The sequence below is a fragment of the Notolabrus celidotus genome, chromosome 12 (assembly GCF_009762535.1).
Source record: "Notolabrus celidotus isolate fNotCel1 chromosome 12, fNotCel1.pri, whole genome shotgun sequence".
NCBI classification, from domain to species: Eukaryota; Metazoa; Chordata; class Actinopteri; order Labriformes; family Labridae; genus Notolabrus; species Notolabrus celidotus.
Window position 1 is genome coordinate 8,952,095 of NC_048283.1, and position 14,340 is coordinate 8,966,434.

Consider the following 14,340-nt stretch of genomic DNA (forward strand, 5'->3'; position numbering starts at 1 on the left):
CCAAGTCAAAACTGTCTGGCTCCGCCACTGTCCTGATGACTGTGGAGATATTTATAATGACATATATCCTCCTTTGAGAGCTTTCCTCGGATTAAACAACCTCATTTTCCTCGGGGGTGTGTGGATGATTTTCTAACGTTATATTGAGATCCATTCAGACCTACTCTCCTTTTGTCCAAACGGCTTAACACTGTTTTGATAAGCCGGTCTGAATATCCATCAAGAAACCCGACCAGCCCACTGGATAGCCAAGCGGCGGACCGTTTCGTGTCTCTCCCCCTCCTCTCTTCTCTTCTCTCGTCTCCTCGCCCTGCCCGCACTTTATGTTACATCTCCAACCCCTCTCCTCTCGCTTCTTTTTACGCAGGCGGACGTCCACGGCACGGCGACACAAACGCGCGCTACAGGCGAGAGAGCGAGGCACTGTCGGCAGGCAAGGCAGGCGGAGAGACGGAGAGACGGCGGCGGGCACCGGAGCGACGACGCCGCGGTGGTGTTGTCTCGTCTTTTGTTAAGGAAACCGGCGTCGGACTGGATTTTGGATTTGTTTTGTATTCCCCTGGATTTGGATCATCGAGGGTAGGGGGGGCAAGGATAACTTCGCATGGGACAAAACCCGCCTTCTTTTAATGTCATCCAGCGATTTGTTGACGCCAGTGGAGAGGAGAGGAGGAAACGGGAAGCTTTCCTGGAGGAGCGCGATTGACAGATAGGGCGACATGCATGCACACGCGTTTCCGTCCACCAGCTGTACAGGATAGTCGCACACAAACACAGCGTTTTGTTCTCTTAGATGTGATTTCCGGAGCTTATAACGCATGCAGCAACGTGGCTCGGTGTAACGGGGAACAAGGAAGGAAACGATGCTCGTCTTGCACGCTTGAGATTTTGCATCGTAGGGCAGTGTGTTAAATATCAATATGCACGGCGTGGAATGATGCATCGAGACACAACTTTGTCCACAAACTGCGAGACGTGTCATTCTTATCTCCTATAATTAAAGTGCATTATTTGTCAGCCTGGCGTGTGCTCTAGTAATCCTGTTATTCTTGAATATAGCTCAGTGCTTCAGTAGACGCCAGTGCCATTTATCTGTCAGCCCCCGGAGCCCCGTGTTGATGTATGATTTACATTTTTAACCCGATCCTATAGCGCGTATTGACGCCAGTGATTTGCTTTGTGTGTTACTCCAAAACCCTCAAAGATCTGGAGTTGTGTTGCCAAATGATTGCTAAACTGTAGATGTAGGCAGGCCCTAACCTTCGCGTATGCAGATCCAATCGATAGCGAGATAAAGACAGCTCTGGCAGGCTGTTTATGCTCCTCTGGAAGTGTCACGGGGGTGTGTTTAAAACCCAGCATATCTATTTTTTTAAACATTGCCCCCAGGCAGCAGAGAAGCCGCTCAGTTTAGAGAGAGAGAGGAGACTGTCCAAACACGGTGCAGTCTCAGAGAAAAACACTGTAAGGAGACGTCTCAAGAAAAGTTTCAATGGTTTTCCGAAAGTTGCCCGGTGTGTCCGCATCGGGCATGGGTCTGCGCCTGTCCCAGAAATTCGTCTTTCTGCTCTTTCTCTCGGGTTTGGTGACGCTGTGTTTCGGGGCCCTTTTCTTTTTGCCCGACTCTGTCCGACTAAAACGCATTTTTCTTTCCAAGACGGACACCCAGCCTGTCACTGTGGGCTCCGGGTCCGAGAACGATGCCAGGGAGCACTTAAAAAAACCCAAGGACCAGGAGCACGGTCCGAGGGGCATGACCCCAGCCAAAGGAGAGAGCAACAGCTCCAAACTGAAGAGTCTGAGCCGCAAACCACCCGTCTCTCATGAGGCCACCGAGGAAAGACTCGCTGGGGGGAAAGCGCAGGAGGATTTGACTCTACCCAGGTCCAGAACGGAGGCATCAAGCTTGGATAAAGCGACCACTTCTGACCATGGTGCCCACTCGGATACTTTCAGTTACCAGAAGTTCAAAAGGTGTCTGCTCAAACCGCCTCTGGGGAGGGACAGCGGCAAACCGAGCGACCCCGAGACCAACGAGCGCCGGGAGAAAGTCAAAGAGGTAAGGATGTGTGACAGAGACCCTGCAGAGGGAACATGACGCCTGCATGTTTGGACAGTTGACATATAGTAGCCTGTGGGGCTCTGTGGAAGCTCTATAGCCATGCATGTGGTGGGATTATGGGAAAGAAACATTTAGGTTCAGGAGAGAATCAGGAAGTGTACTTTGGGGTTATATGAGGACAGATGTTGTGCAAGATGAATCATGTTTTAACTATAAAAGCAACCAAATCATCTGATTACTCACATTCCTCCACATCCAGCTTTAAGTGGCTTCTTTTAAGCAAATAAGTTGGAGTTGAAAATGAGTTCCCATGCTGTCAAGACAGCAAACGAAAACAACATATTCAGATAAATAAAACACACATGCAAATGTTATTACATTTCTTCCACAGATCTGAATCCATCAAACAGTAGAGCCGCTCTCTCCATAGCAGAAGTGGGACGCTTGTTTGCCCAGCGCCTGTCAAACAGACAAAATAAATCCCTCTCAATCATATCAGTTGTCTAAATTTACCCATGCACTGCCTTTGGAGAACAGTGGCAGGACTAAAGATAACTTGAATGTTTCCGCTGTCTGTCAGAGAGATTACATGGGAGTCTAATAACCTATAATCAATCAGAATAAGGAGAGGAAAGTGAGCTCAGAAGAAGCAGAGGGATGGAACTTCTTTGAATGTGTCCGAGGGAGAGCTGTAGTACTGAATACTTCAGGAGGAATGAGGGATATTCACAGAGGTTTTCCTCTTCCTCATCATACTTATTGTAATTGTTAGATACTTTTATTTAATCTTTCCTTACTGGAACTGAATAAAGTCAGTAGAGTTACAAATTTTGGGCATTAGGAGTTCAAAAATTGGGAAAAATGCTGATCAGACTTTTCCAAAAGCTTAGAATTAGGTCTGTTGATAGTTGTTCTAACAGTCCTTAACCAATAGACTCCCTGCTAACTATTGAAAAAGACAAAAAAACAGCAAAACTTGACATAAAAGAAGCTGAAACTATCACATTTTGTGATTTATAAAAAATACTTAGTTTTTGATTGATTGTCTATCTGTTGCAGCTCTAATTCTTTAAAACAATGGCGGAAAAACAGCAAAATTTCACATAAAAGTCTCTGAAACAGTCATTTTGCGACATTTATGTGTAAAAACACTCTGCAGATACATTACTATGGATCATCTATTATTTTCTGCTCTATTTCTTTTGAAAAATAACCAAAAAACTGCAAAACTTCATGTAAACAAATCTCAAAGCATTACTTTTTGTTACATTTTCGCACATAAAGTACTCAGCAGATAGTTTTTGATGAGTCGTCTATTTACTGCAGCCCTAATTATTGAAAAAGTGACCAAAAAACACCAAAACTTCACACAAAAGTAGCTGAAACTGTCACCTTATTTTAGTGTATAAGTACTCAGCAGATAGTTTCATGTGGACTTTGTATTGTTGCAGAACCAATTTGGCTGAAAATCTTTGCAGGACAGAAGATTAGTCCATCAAATTTTATGACATTTTTGGTCAAAAATTTCACAGCTTTTTCTTTCTATCCTCTGCTTATTACTACATCTCACATTTTTTAACATTTTCACAAAACTTCACATTAAAGAAGCGACAGCCCTTAAACTTTTTAACATTTAAGCTTGGCAAATTTTTTCTATTGATGGTCTTGTTGTTGTAGCTCTAATTATTTTAATAAGCCTCTGAGCGTGTATTTGTATGACTTCCAGAGTGCCGTATTGTTGTGTTATCTGGGCTGTTAAATTGCCTTCTGTCGGGTCATCCTGAAGGATAAAACGTCCCGCACTCAGCTGTAAGCACCTCGATCACCCTCACACAATCGCATGGAAATTATGTGACTGTGTGCGCTGACACTTTGGGCCAGGAGCTCTTCAAGCATGTGTGCCAGCCTTTGTTGAGCCCGGTGGGTCCAATGATGGCTCCAGAGTGAGAGCGTCACACATCTGTACCCACTCAAGGCAAGTAAGGCAGAGGAGGAAAAGGAAAGAGAGGGGGAGGGAGGGAGGGAATTGGCCGGCGTGTGCAGATGGGTTTCAGCCCTGGCATGTGACACGGCTAAGTCCCGTTGTCGTTCTCACTTGCAGCCTGCTGTCACCCTCATGCCTCTTGTACCTGGAGGTGATGTGCTTCGTGATAAGTGAGGCGTCAGAGGACAGAGCGGGTTGTTTGCCCTCATGCTCTCAGCTCTCCCTGACTCACTGCATCTCCTTTTTTGATGCTCATTCAAATGAATGTCAGTGTGACTTTGCTCGCCTGTTGTGTTCAGCTGAGCTATGCAAAGTTCTTGCCTCGGGGTCACAATCTGAGGAAAAGTTATATTCCACCACACCCTCTTTGCCACATTGGCGCAGCAGAATATTAATTGCACTTGTGGGAGGACCTTTTATTAAGAAAGTAATCCCAGATCCTGCTTACTTTCGTTGAATCCTTCCACGTCCATGCTTGTACTTTTGGGGATTTTCTATTGTTGCTGCAGTTTCCACTGTCTCAAGCCTCCTGGCAGTTTTCCAGACAGCTTCTCCTCCTCCTGGAGGCTCAGTTTCATGCTGCCAGCACAGGCTGACACATCCCGGGCCTGCGCTTTGTCCAGGTTTACAGATGTAAAAAAAAGCAGGGAAGTAAGTGCAACAATTCAACCGACATGTTTTGATGTATGTTTCTATGAAGCATAAAACGCACGCAGTTGAGTGTGTCGTTGTCAGCCTGCTTGTGTTCTTGTGTACAGACAGGGCGGCGCTGAAAAAGCAGTCAGTGTAAGAGAATGCAGACAGAAACGGGGGTCTGATCCAGCCCACTGAGTGCTTCAGTGCCCAAACTGTGAATGGGCATCGTTTTTCTTAACTGCCAGCAACAAGAAAGCAGACTCCCCACCTTCCTCCTCTGTGTGTGTGCACCCACTGCCAAGCTAGGGTGAAACAAGGGACAATAACAGTCTAATCACACGCTTTTTTTTGAGGCGGCCCCCCCATGGATACCTGCAAAATCCTGCCAAAGTTGCCAGGGTGCTGCTTGCCTATTCCAGCTACGCCCCGCCAGTAGGTAGTTCATTCTCCTCCAAAAGTCCTCAGCAGGATGAAGATGAGAGTCATATTCAAACGGCTTCCTATTTGTAATTCTGTGATGTCATGGCTCACTGAGTCGTCTGCACGCCTGTGTTGCTGCCTCATTGGCTCCGGCATGAAAGGATGGATAGCAGGGAATCGCAACCACAAAAATGTGGGCCTGAAGCAACAGGGGAGGGGTGTGTGTGTCTTTTCTGCATGCACACTTTGTTGCTTTGTCCTCTGCATTCACTAAGGTTAGAACTTGGCGTGCAGTAACAAAATACTGGAAGCAGGGTGCAGAAGCAGCACAGCCAAACAAACAAACAGGAAAGAGGACATCAGAGGAGCTCTGTGCCTCCTTGTGTCCCTCGTCTTCTTCTGCTCTTCACGCCATTACATACATCAAAAGAGAAATGTGCATTTAGAGACAGACCGGGGAAGCAGGAGGTTTGCCCTTTCCACTGTCTTGCTGAATTTTTAACAGAGGCATGTCTATGCAGCTCAATGAGAGCTTTTGCCTAACAGAAATGGGGATGTAATATATATTGAGCCTTCATCTGTATAAAGATTAGAGCTTATTCAAATTATCAGTGCTGAAGAACCAAGGGGACTCACTTTTTGTCTTTTCAATATCTGCAATTTTTGTCTTTAGCTGCATTATTGAACACAGGAAAACACAGGAGCAACAGCATGGAAAAACAAAACAACTCCACAGGTGTGTTTCAGGGAGCGTAATTGCCTTTAAAGGAGTCTTCCTCTCTAAAAAAAACAACGGATCCAGCTTTCAAATTGTTAATAAATACACATGTTAAAGAATTTCAAATCAGAAGTCAGTGTTTCTCCAAAGCTCTGTCTCAATCTGACCACGTCAAGAGAGGCTTTGAGCTACTGCTAGCTTCTTTCTCAGTGCTTGCTGTTTAACAGGTCTTTGTTCGTTGGTTCTAAGATATCCTCATCTTGAAAATGTACTAAACTTGTATTTAAACATGTAAAATACTGAATGAGGCTGTTCCACGTTGAAAACAAGTGTTTCTGTGATGTCCTTTGGCTATAGGGCCCAGGAGCTGCTAGCCAAGATGCAGCTAGCTTTAGCTCACTAGCTAGCTAAAATCCTTCATCCAGTAAACAATAAAGATAAAAAAGACATCATCATGAATTAAGTGAGGTACCAGTTGACATATATAAATGTTTTTTAAGTTGATTTTTGGGGCTTGTATGTCTTCATTGAGAGGATAGAACAACAGTGTGTAGGAGAGAGAGAGAGAGAGAGAGAGAGAGAGAGAGAGAGAGAGAGAGAGAGAGAGAGAGAGAGAGAGAGAGAGAGAGAGAGAGAGAGAGAGAGAGAGAGAGAGAGAGAGAGAGAGAGAGAGATGTCTTTTACGTCTCTCTATCCTGCCCAGTGAAACAGATGGATCCCCTGGCAAACAGTGCTCATGTTAGCATACTCTGTTAGCATAGCAGGTTAGAGGCGATGTTGATTCATTCACTCACATTATACTTAAAGCTGTAATCATCGCTCTCTCACATTGTGATGCCAGTACCGACATTGGCTGAATAACACAAAGGGGTAATTTGTGGGAGAGATAAAAGGGTCTGCATGCTATGAGTTGAAGTCTTGTATGTAAAACTGAAGTATTTCATCACTTGACAATGAAAAGAATTAGGTTATTCAAGTCAGACAGCTTCAGCCGAAGTGGTATGTCAGCCCAGCTTTTTGCTATTATGCTGAAGTTAGCGGTGTCACGCACATTGTGGTTGTGTGACGTGGGACTTTAGGAACAAGCTGCCCTGAGCAGACTCCACCTGGGATTACTCCAACACTAGTTTACCTCACAACATGAAACTATGTCCATGATTAGTATTATAATGATAACAATAACTTTGTTTATATAGCATCCTTAAAAACAAATGCTTACAAAGAGCTTTGACAAACAAAGCGTGAAAAGGATAAATTAGGAACATTGAAATGATAACTGACGTATAATAATAATAATAATAAATTAAACAATAAATAATCAAATAAAATAATCAAATAAAATTTAAGACAATTGATTAGTTGGATAAAAACTAAAATTAATAATAAAATAGAAGTAAAAGTGGTTAGAAAGATAAAGTCATATATAAGCAAGTCTGTAAAAATGGGTTTTAGGAAGAGATTTAAAAGATGTCACTGACTCTGCCATCCTTATCTCCTCAGGGTGGTCGATCCAAAGTCGAGGAGCTCTGACAGAGAAAGCATGATCCCCTTTGGATTTGAGCCTCGACTTTGGCTCAACCAAAAATTTCCCCACCTGAGGATCTTGGGCAGCGAGATGGCTCATAATTTATTAGAGAGCATGGAATGACTTGAGGAAATGGATACAGGTTGGAATAAACCGTCATATTCGAGGGCACTAGCCTCACATGGGGCACAAGCGATTTAACCGCTAGGCTAAATTGTCGCCAAAACATAAAGACCCGGTTACCGCCTACATTATCAAAAAATATGGACACACAATCTGGCAACGGGAGCAGCGTTTTGCTTCATTCATCCAGATGAGATAGCAAGCTTTGAATGCATCCAAATTCATCTTTGTATTAAATTTCCAAATCTCATATTACTGAAATGAAAAACTAAAGGCCTTTATAAGAGATGCATGATTCGGTTGAAAGTCACCAGTTAACAGAGTGACCATTTACACTGAAACACCAGTTAAACCTGTGGCTGCATGTTATGAAACGTGTTGACTGTAACTGTGAACAAATAACTACGCTAGCTAGCAAGCTGAAAATACAATTTGTTGATTAACCCCATGGTATGCAGGTGCAGTTAGCTGTAGTTTTCTGGCTCGCTTGTTATCATCCTTGTCTTATTCATAGTGGTCTCATGTGCTTATTGTTTTTGTTGCGTCCACAGATAGTGCAGTCATGAGCATGGAGCGACTTTGTTGCTTAATTTTCTGCTGTTTACCATTTGTCTGAGTCAGTTTTGATTTTTGGCGGCCAATCCCCTCGCATGGCTTGACAAACTATTGTACGCATGCATCCCTATATGTCCGTCTTCATTGTTCATAAACAGTAAATGGGTCCATAATGTTTTTATCTCTGGAAAACTGATGAACAAGCGACTTAAAGGTAAAACATGAAGGCTGTAACAGTAGTTCAGTGTGGCAGTGAATTGAAAGAAAGCATCAAGGCTCTATAATAAACAGCCCAATCTGAATCAAGTGACACAATACTGAGTGGTGCACAGCCCTAGAAAAGATTGGTCTGACAGCTGAGAGTGCTGCAGTGAGAGGACAGACACTGCAGCCTCTCGTGGTTAGAGTCCCCTTCAGCAGAGCAGTACAAGTCTTCAGGGCTTCTTAGTCCTGTGACTGTATCTGCTAGCTCCCTGTGTGTGTGTGTGTGTGTGTGTGTGTGTGTGTGTGTGTGTGTGTGTGTGTGTGTGTGTGTGTGTGTGTGTGTGTGTGTGTGTGTGTGTGTGTGTGTGTGTGTGTGTGTGTGTGTGTGTGTGTGTGTGTGTGTGTGTGTGTAATTGATGGCTTATCGAAATGATTATTTAGGTGCTTGGGGATGAATTCAGAGCCTGACAGTTTAAGTTGGAAGGCTTGTCACTGTGCTTATCCATCCAGTGCTGAAGCCCACCTGCTTCACTGTGTAGACTAAAAATAATCAACTAAGATACATCTGTTCTGTCTTAAAGCAAGTCTGTTTAATGGTCAGAGCTGTGTGTGTGTATGTGTGTCTGTGTGTGTATGAGTATGTAATCCAGCAGTATCTTGTACTCACAGGGGATGCTATCTAGAAAAAATGTTTTCTAAACAGAGGCTTAAGAAGAAGTTTAATCCAAAGAGTCTTACAACTGTAACAAAAAGTGCAGGAAGCTGATTAGACTGTTTGTTTTAACCATCACCAGGATCATAGTAAACTCCACCGCCAGAGCGACTGCAACTCTTAACGGCAACATCAAACTCATTTAAGTACTTCTTCTGGATCAGTTAACAGCTGCAGCAACATTTCTCCAAAATGTACCCTGTTGAAACAGAAAACAAAAAGAAGTCATTTGCATTTTTTTGAAGTTCTGTTTGGGTCCCAAACATCAAACAAACTTTACACTTGTAAATAGATTAGTATGGGATTATGTATTGTGAACAGGTGGTTATGCAAATTACAATCCCAACGGACATAAAGCATGACCACCTGTTCACGATACATTATCTTTTTTATCGCCCCACTAAAGACTTCTACAAGTTGACACAAAATATTAGTTTGAAGATGATTTAAAAATGAGTTCTTTATACAGATAGAAAAAATAGTCCCTCTGATTCTTCAGTTGGCAATGCTTCCATGGCAACAGATTCTTGTCAGCTTCTTTCCCTGAACTTTGCAGCTAAGACTATTGACTCTTTACAGAAGGACAACATGTCTTCATTTCAGCCCATGGTGAGATGTGCCTATTTTGAAATACAGTTATTTAGACACACATGAGGCAAATGTCACAACTTTTAACTGTTGCTTAGCTTCAAGTTACTTTGTCAGGATCCTTGGAATGCAGGACAGGATGTTGCTCTTCTTTTCCTTCTTTTCAGAGATGGTTGGCATGCAGTAGCTCCTCAGACTGCTTTATCATCTGTGCCCAGTAACTTTTATTATTGCCCAACTTTTAACACCAGCCTGGAACTGATGTTTTGAGTTGAAATGTGCCAGAATCCTTTTGGTGGGTGATTTGATACCATAGACTGTATAAATAATGGACGTAGTTTCCGTGTCACCCATCTGTTCCAGAACGCTGTTTTGAAGCCAATCGACGGCGGCAGCCATATTGGAAATGCGGAACTCAACCAGGCATAGTTTGACGCAAAGAGGCGGAGTTTGAGCCTCCTAGCCAACAGCTATGTGTTCCCGTCTGGGAGTCAAGTCAGTCATGTCCTTATTTGGGACACTTCCGCATGGGGCTTCATAGTTTGAGACCGGAGTTTGCCACTTGTTTGATACGTGTGTGATTAGGCTGTTCCTGGAGACTCTGTTGTTATGGGGTTTTGGCCAATCAGAATCAAGTATTTAACACAGCCGGATACAGAAATTGTATAATTTATAAATCATGAACTTGAGAAAAACTAATTCTATTTGGGAATAAGAACTTTGAAAACAGTTTTAGTCAAGCTAAAAAGAACTACTTCTTTTCTTTTGAACACGTTTCTTATAAATATCTGATGAGGAATGGGATCTTACATGACATAGAATTTGTAATTGGTCACTCACACAATTAAATTAATTTTGATTTAAAGTCATATTAGCTAAATCAATTCTGGGTAGTCAGTCTGATATGAAATACAAAGTTTAAAATCCCAAATTATTAACCCACACTTTACCAACTGAACTGCCACATTTAACAAACATACACACATCAACACACAGACAAATACACTCACTCACACACACACAGAGGACAAAGCTCTAGAAATAGGTGAGCTTGTATCCGGACCTGAAATCCCCTTACAGCAGTAATGAGCAGTGATCCGCCCGTCCGTCTGAATAGAATGCTGCCGTTAAGCCGGCGCCTCCTGGCCGGCTGTGAGCACCGTGACCTCCCTCCACCCCTCGTTCCCCCGCTGTCTTCTGCTACGAACCAGGTGTGCCAAACAACCTTCTGTATGAGCCAGGAAAATTGCCTCCCGCTGTGCCAGGAGAAAGAAACGGAAGATGAACAAAGTCTTAAGAAAAGGCTTACGTTCTGCGAGCGCTCCCGCAGAGCAGGAACATTTGTGCTCGTCCTCTCCTCTGTGGACGCTGTGCAAATGTCAGCGGCTGGTGTTTGGAGCATGAACCCAGCGTTGTCTTTGGTGTGTTTATGCGGGGGAGTGAGCCGCCGGGCCTGCTGGGTATTGATATGTTGTGCGAGTCAATGCAGCTGACGCAGATAACGCCAGCCTGTCAATGTATGAGGTGTTGATGCAGGTCTTCACTGCTACACAAGGCATAATGAACTCAAAGAGCTATGTTCTGAGATATTTGTTTTGCTTATTTTACATGCACACTGTAGGCTTTCATTGAGTTTTACACAGGGTTACTTAGAGTGATTGTAATAGCAGGGTAACCTCCAGGTTGTTAACATTATAATTATGAGTTTAAGGCAGGGACCAGTTTAACATCTGGTGTCGTACTTTTACTGTTGCTTCAGTTCACTGCAAGGACACTTTGTCCTTCTCACACATTTACTCACACATCGAGTGGTTCAATATCTGTATTAGCATCACCTTTTTTTATTTGTGCATGAGCAATAGTCTAATTACAGGGCATGCGGTAACAAGTACAGCAACGAGACTCAACCACATCGTGCTACAACTTTTTAGCTTCATGATACCAAAGTAGAACTTCCACGCATCACATTTCCCATGACTAGTCTACACCTGCCTGTAAACATGAGGCTTGTTGAAACCAATAAACAGTATTATAGCACACCAATCAGGACAGAGATTAAGAAATGTCATAATAGGATTCATAAGTGAATAAACCACCTGTTGGCATCGTCACTCCAGAAACAAACATTTACAAATCTCAAGCGGAAAAAACAATCTGAACATGTAATGCACACGATGAGCTTTGGTGTAGAGACTTATTAATTATCTTTTTCTGGAATGTGTGAGTTGATAAAATTAAAAGATACATTTGGGTATTCAAGTATAACCTCGCCTCAGACAGTATAAACTGTTTTAAGTAAAATTATCAAATGATTATGTTTTTATAGTTGAAATGAATCGCTACATTTTAAAAAGAACAATTTATCATGTTTTATTTTAATGTTAAAAATTCCTTTAATTTGCATTTTAAAGGCAGTTTTTAGGTCAAATTGACCAGAGTTGTCATTATACCAGAATATTGCACTTTGATATGTTCTGTTTATTCCGTTCTAAGGTTTGGTGGTTTTTGATAACATGTCACATATGTCATTTTAAAGCATATTCAAAAATGTTACATTTTTTAACATTTTTAAAAACATAATAATTACAATATAAAGCTATTCTTACCAGTGTTTTGATTTGGGAATCAAATGAATACATGAAATGTGCTTTATTAAATGTATTATTCCTATGACCTAAACCACCTGTAGGCATTCTGAGTCTTCAGACACAAGTTTTTCAAGTTAGTTATTTACAAACTGGATGACCAAGACTTGCAAAATATAGCAAAGAGTTGTGAAAAAAGCTCCAATGTACTGATTTATTGCAGATAATTTACTTAGACATAACAGTAGATAACACAAAAGATTGATACAGGCAACTAAGACTCTAATGTACAAACCAAAATAGGACATAAGACCTCACTTTCAGGAGTCTAGTCTGATTTTAAACCTATCAAAATGAGCAACATGTGAATTCAGGTGCAGTTTGCATACTTAAGATGAGCACCTAAAATGCAGCATAAAACGTATGTCTTATTTCATCATACTTTTCACTGTGTTTGGTAGTTAATTATATTAAAAGGTGAATTCGTACCTGCTGTGTTCATTGTTAAAGCTGCTGCACCTCTTTGTTTTAACATTGCCCTGCAAACTTGAGTGACAGCTTGCTGACCTGGTGTTGACCAATGTAAATCCTGCTTACTAGTAGCCCCAGTATTGATTCCCTCCTTCTTAGTCATCCCTTATTTTCTGTCCCCTGAAGCAAACACACACACCCTCTGTCCTGCAGGATTACCATCAGTGTGGTGACCCCTGTGGTGACCTCTGAGCTGCATCCAAGAAGTCTTGTGTTTCGCAGAATCACAGGGAGACAGAGAAATGTCAGGTAGCGACTCCAGAGCCCGGCAGAGAAGCTTGTTTTTCAGTTGGTGATAAAAGCTGATTAAGCTGTACAATACCAGGTCTTTCCCCCCCTTAGGCGGTCACTGCAGGAAGTAAGTGATCGGGTGAGATGAGGGGAGGAAAAGGAAGGATGTGAGTAAAACGGGGGAACATCCTTTTTGCATTCACCGCAGTTTTCTCCCTGCATTCCCTCTGTGGTAGGGGCACTAGCTGGAGGGGAAGTTTCTCCGTTGAGGCACGCATTTCCAGAGGTTTGTGTATGTCAGTGTTTGTGTTCAGTGTTTGTGTTCACATACCTCTTGTGCAAGTGCATTCAGACACAGCTCTTTGTAGATGGAATTACAAGATGCACAGATGCAGATAGGTCGCTTTGTTCTGGCATATTTGTTTGTTTTGGTGTGTGCTCCTTTTTGTGCACTGTGTGATTGTGTTTGTATATATATATGTGTGTGTGTGTGTGTGTGTGTGTGTGTGTGTGTGTGTGTGCTCAGGTTTACCAGGGAGGTATGTGGAAGATTATTTCACATCTTGAACCAATATAATGCCTCAAGTGTCCTTCTCTCTGGAGAGGCCAGTGAGGTGCTTGCTTTAAAATTTAACAACAGAGGGTTTTTCTACGTGTGCTGCATTTTTGTATGTCTGTTTGTGGGAATGTATGTGTGCATGTGGCCAAACTAAATGTTGGTGATACAGTCACTTACACACAACTTGAAGGCTTTCTTTTCCCAATGACGTAGCCTTCAGTCAACAGTTAGCAGATGTTTTTCCCCTCATCGCACAATTCAAGTCCAGTTTCCCTGAAAGTCTCCTTTTTATTTGCATTTCCATATTTGTGGAGGCTTTAAATCAGTCTTATTTGTTTACAAGCCCCCCAGTACAAGTCTGTGTTTACTCAAGCATGTGTGTGTTGCGTCAGTAGCAGAGAGGGTCATGTCCTGAACCAGAGTTCGTCCAAAGTTTGACCTCCTTCTTGAAGTAAAGTGTTGTGAGTGGGCAACACTCTCCGCAGTGGACCTGTGTTTTTTTTTCCATTTAAGTATATTTCAGTTTTTCTCAAATTTCATAAGCCACACTCTGAAAATATTTACTGTACACCCTCAGTCCCTTCTTCGATACTGTGATCTTGCAATAAGTTCCCTGGAAGCACATTTATCTTGAGTTAACTGCACTGCTGACATAATGGGGTCATTGTGCGTATACCTCGTAATACTGCCTTCTGAAGGCTTGTGATTACTGGAAAAAACACACACACTCAATCCTGATTGGACGCTCTCATGTTCCACAGTGTTCCACTGGAAAATCACTTATTGATAAGATTAAAACCGCCCTGAGTTTGAGCCTTTATCACAACTTTCTCCTCTTTTTCCCCTGGCGTGTTGAGCTCATCGACCGTCATAAAGAACCGGCTGAAGTCCATGTACTCACACTATC

General features: G+C 42.5%; 1 protein-coding gene across 2 annotated transcripts in view; it reads left to right on the plus strand.

Moving 5' to 3' along the window:
- Positions 1-225: 225 nt before the first annotated feature.
- The window catches only part of LOC117823331 (mannosyl-oligosaccharide 1,2-alpha-mannosidase IA), a 292,819-nt gene continuing 278,704 nt past the window's right edge, over positions 226-14,340 (plus strand). For both annotated transcript variants that reach the window (XM_034698484.1, XM_034698485.1), the window contains exon 1: positions 226-2,059. In XM_034698484.1, the coding sequence (XP_034554375.1) occupies positions 1,493-2,059 (567 nt within the window). In that variant the 5' untranslated portion in view covers positions 226-1,492. The remainder of the gene's footprint in view (positions 2,060-14,340) is intronic.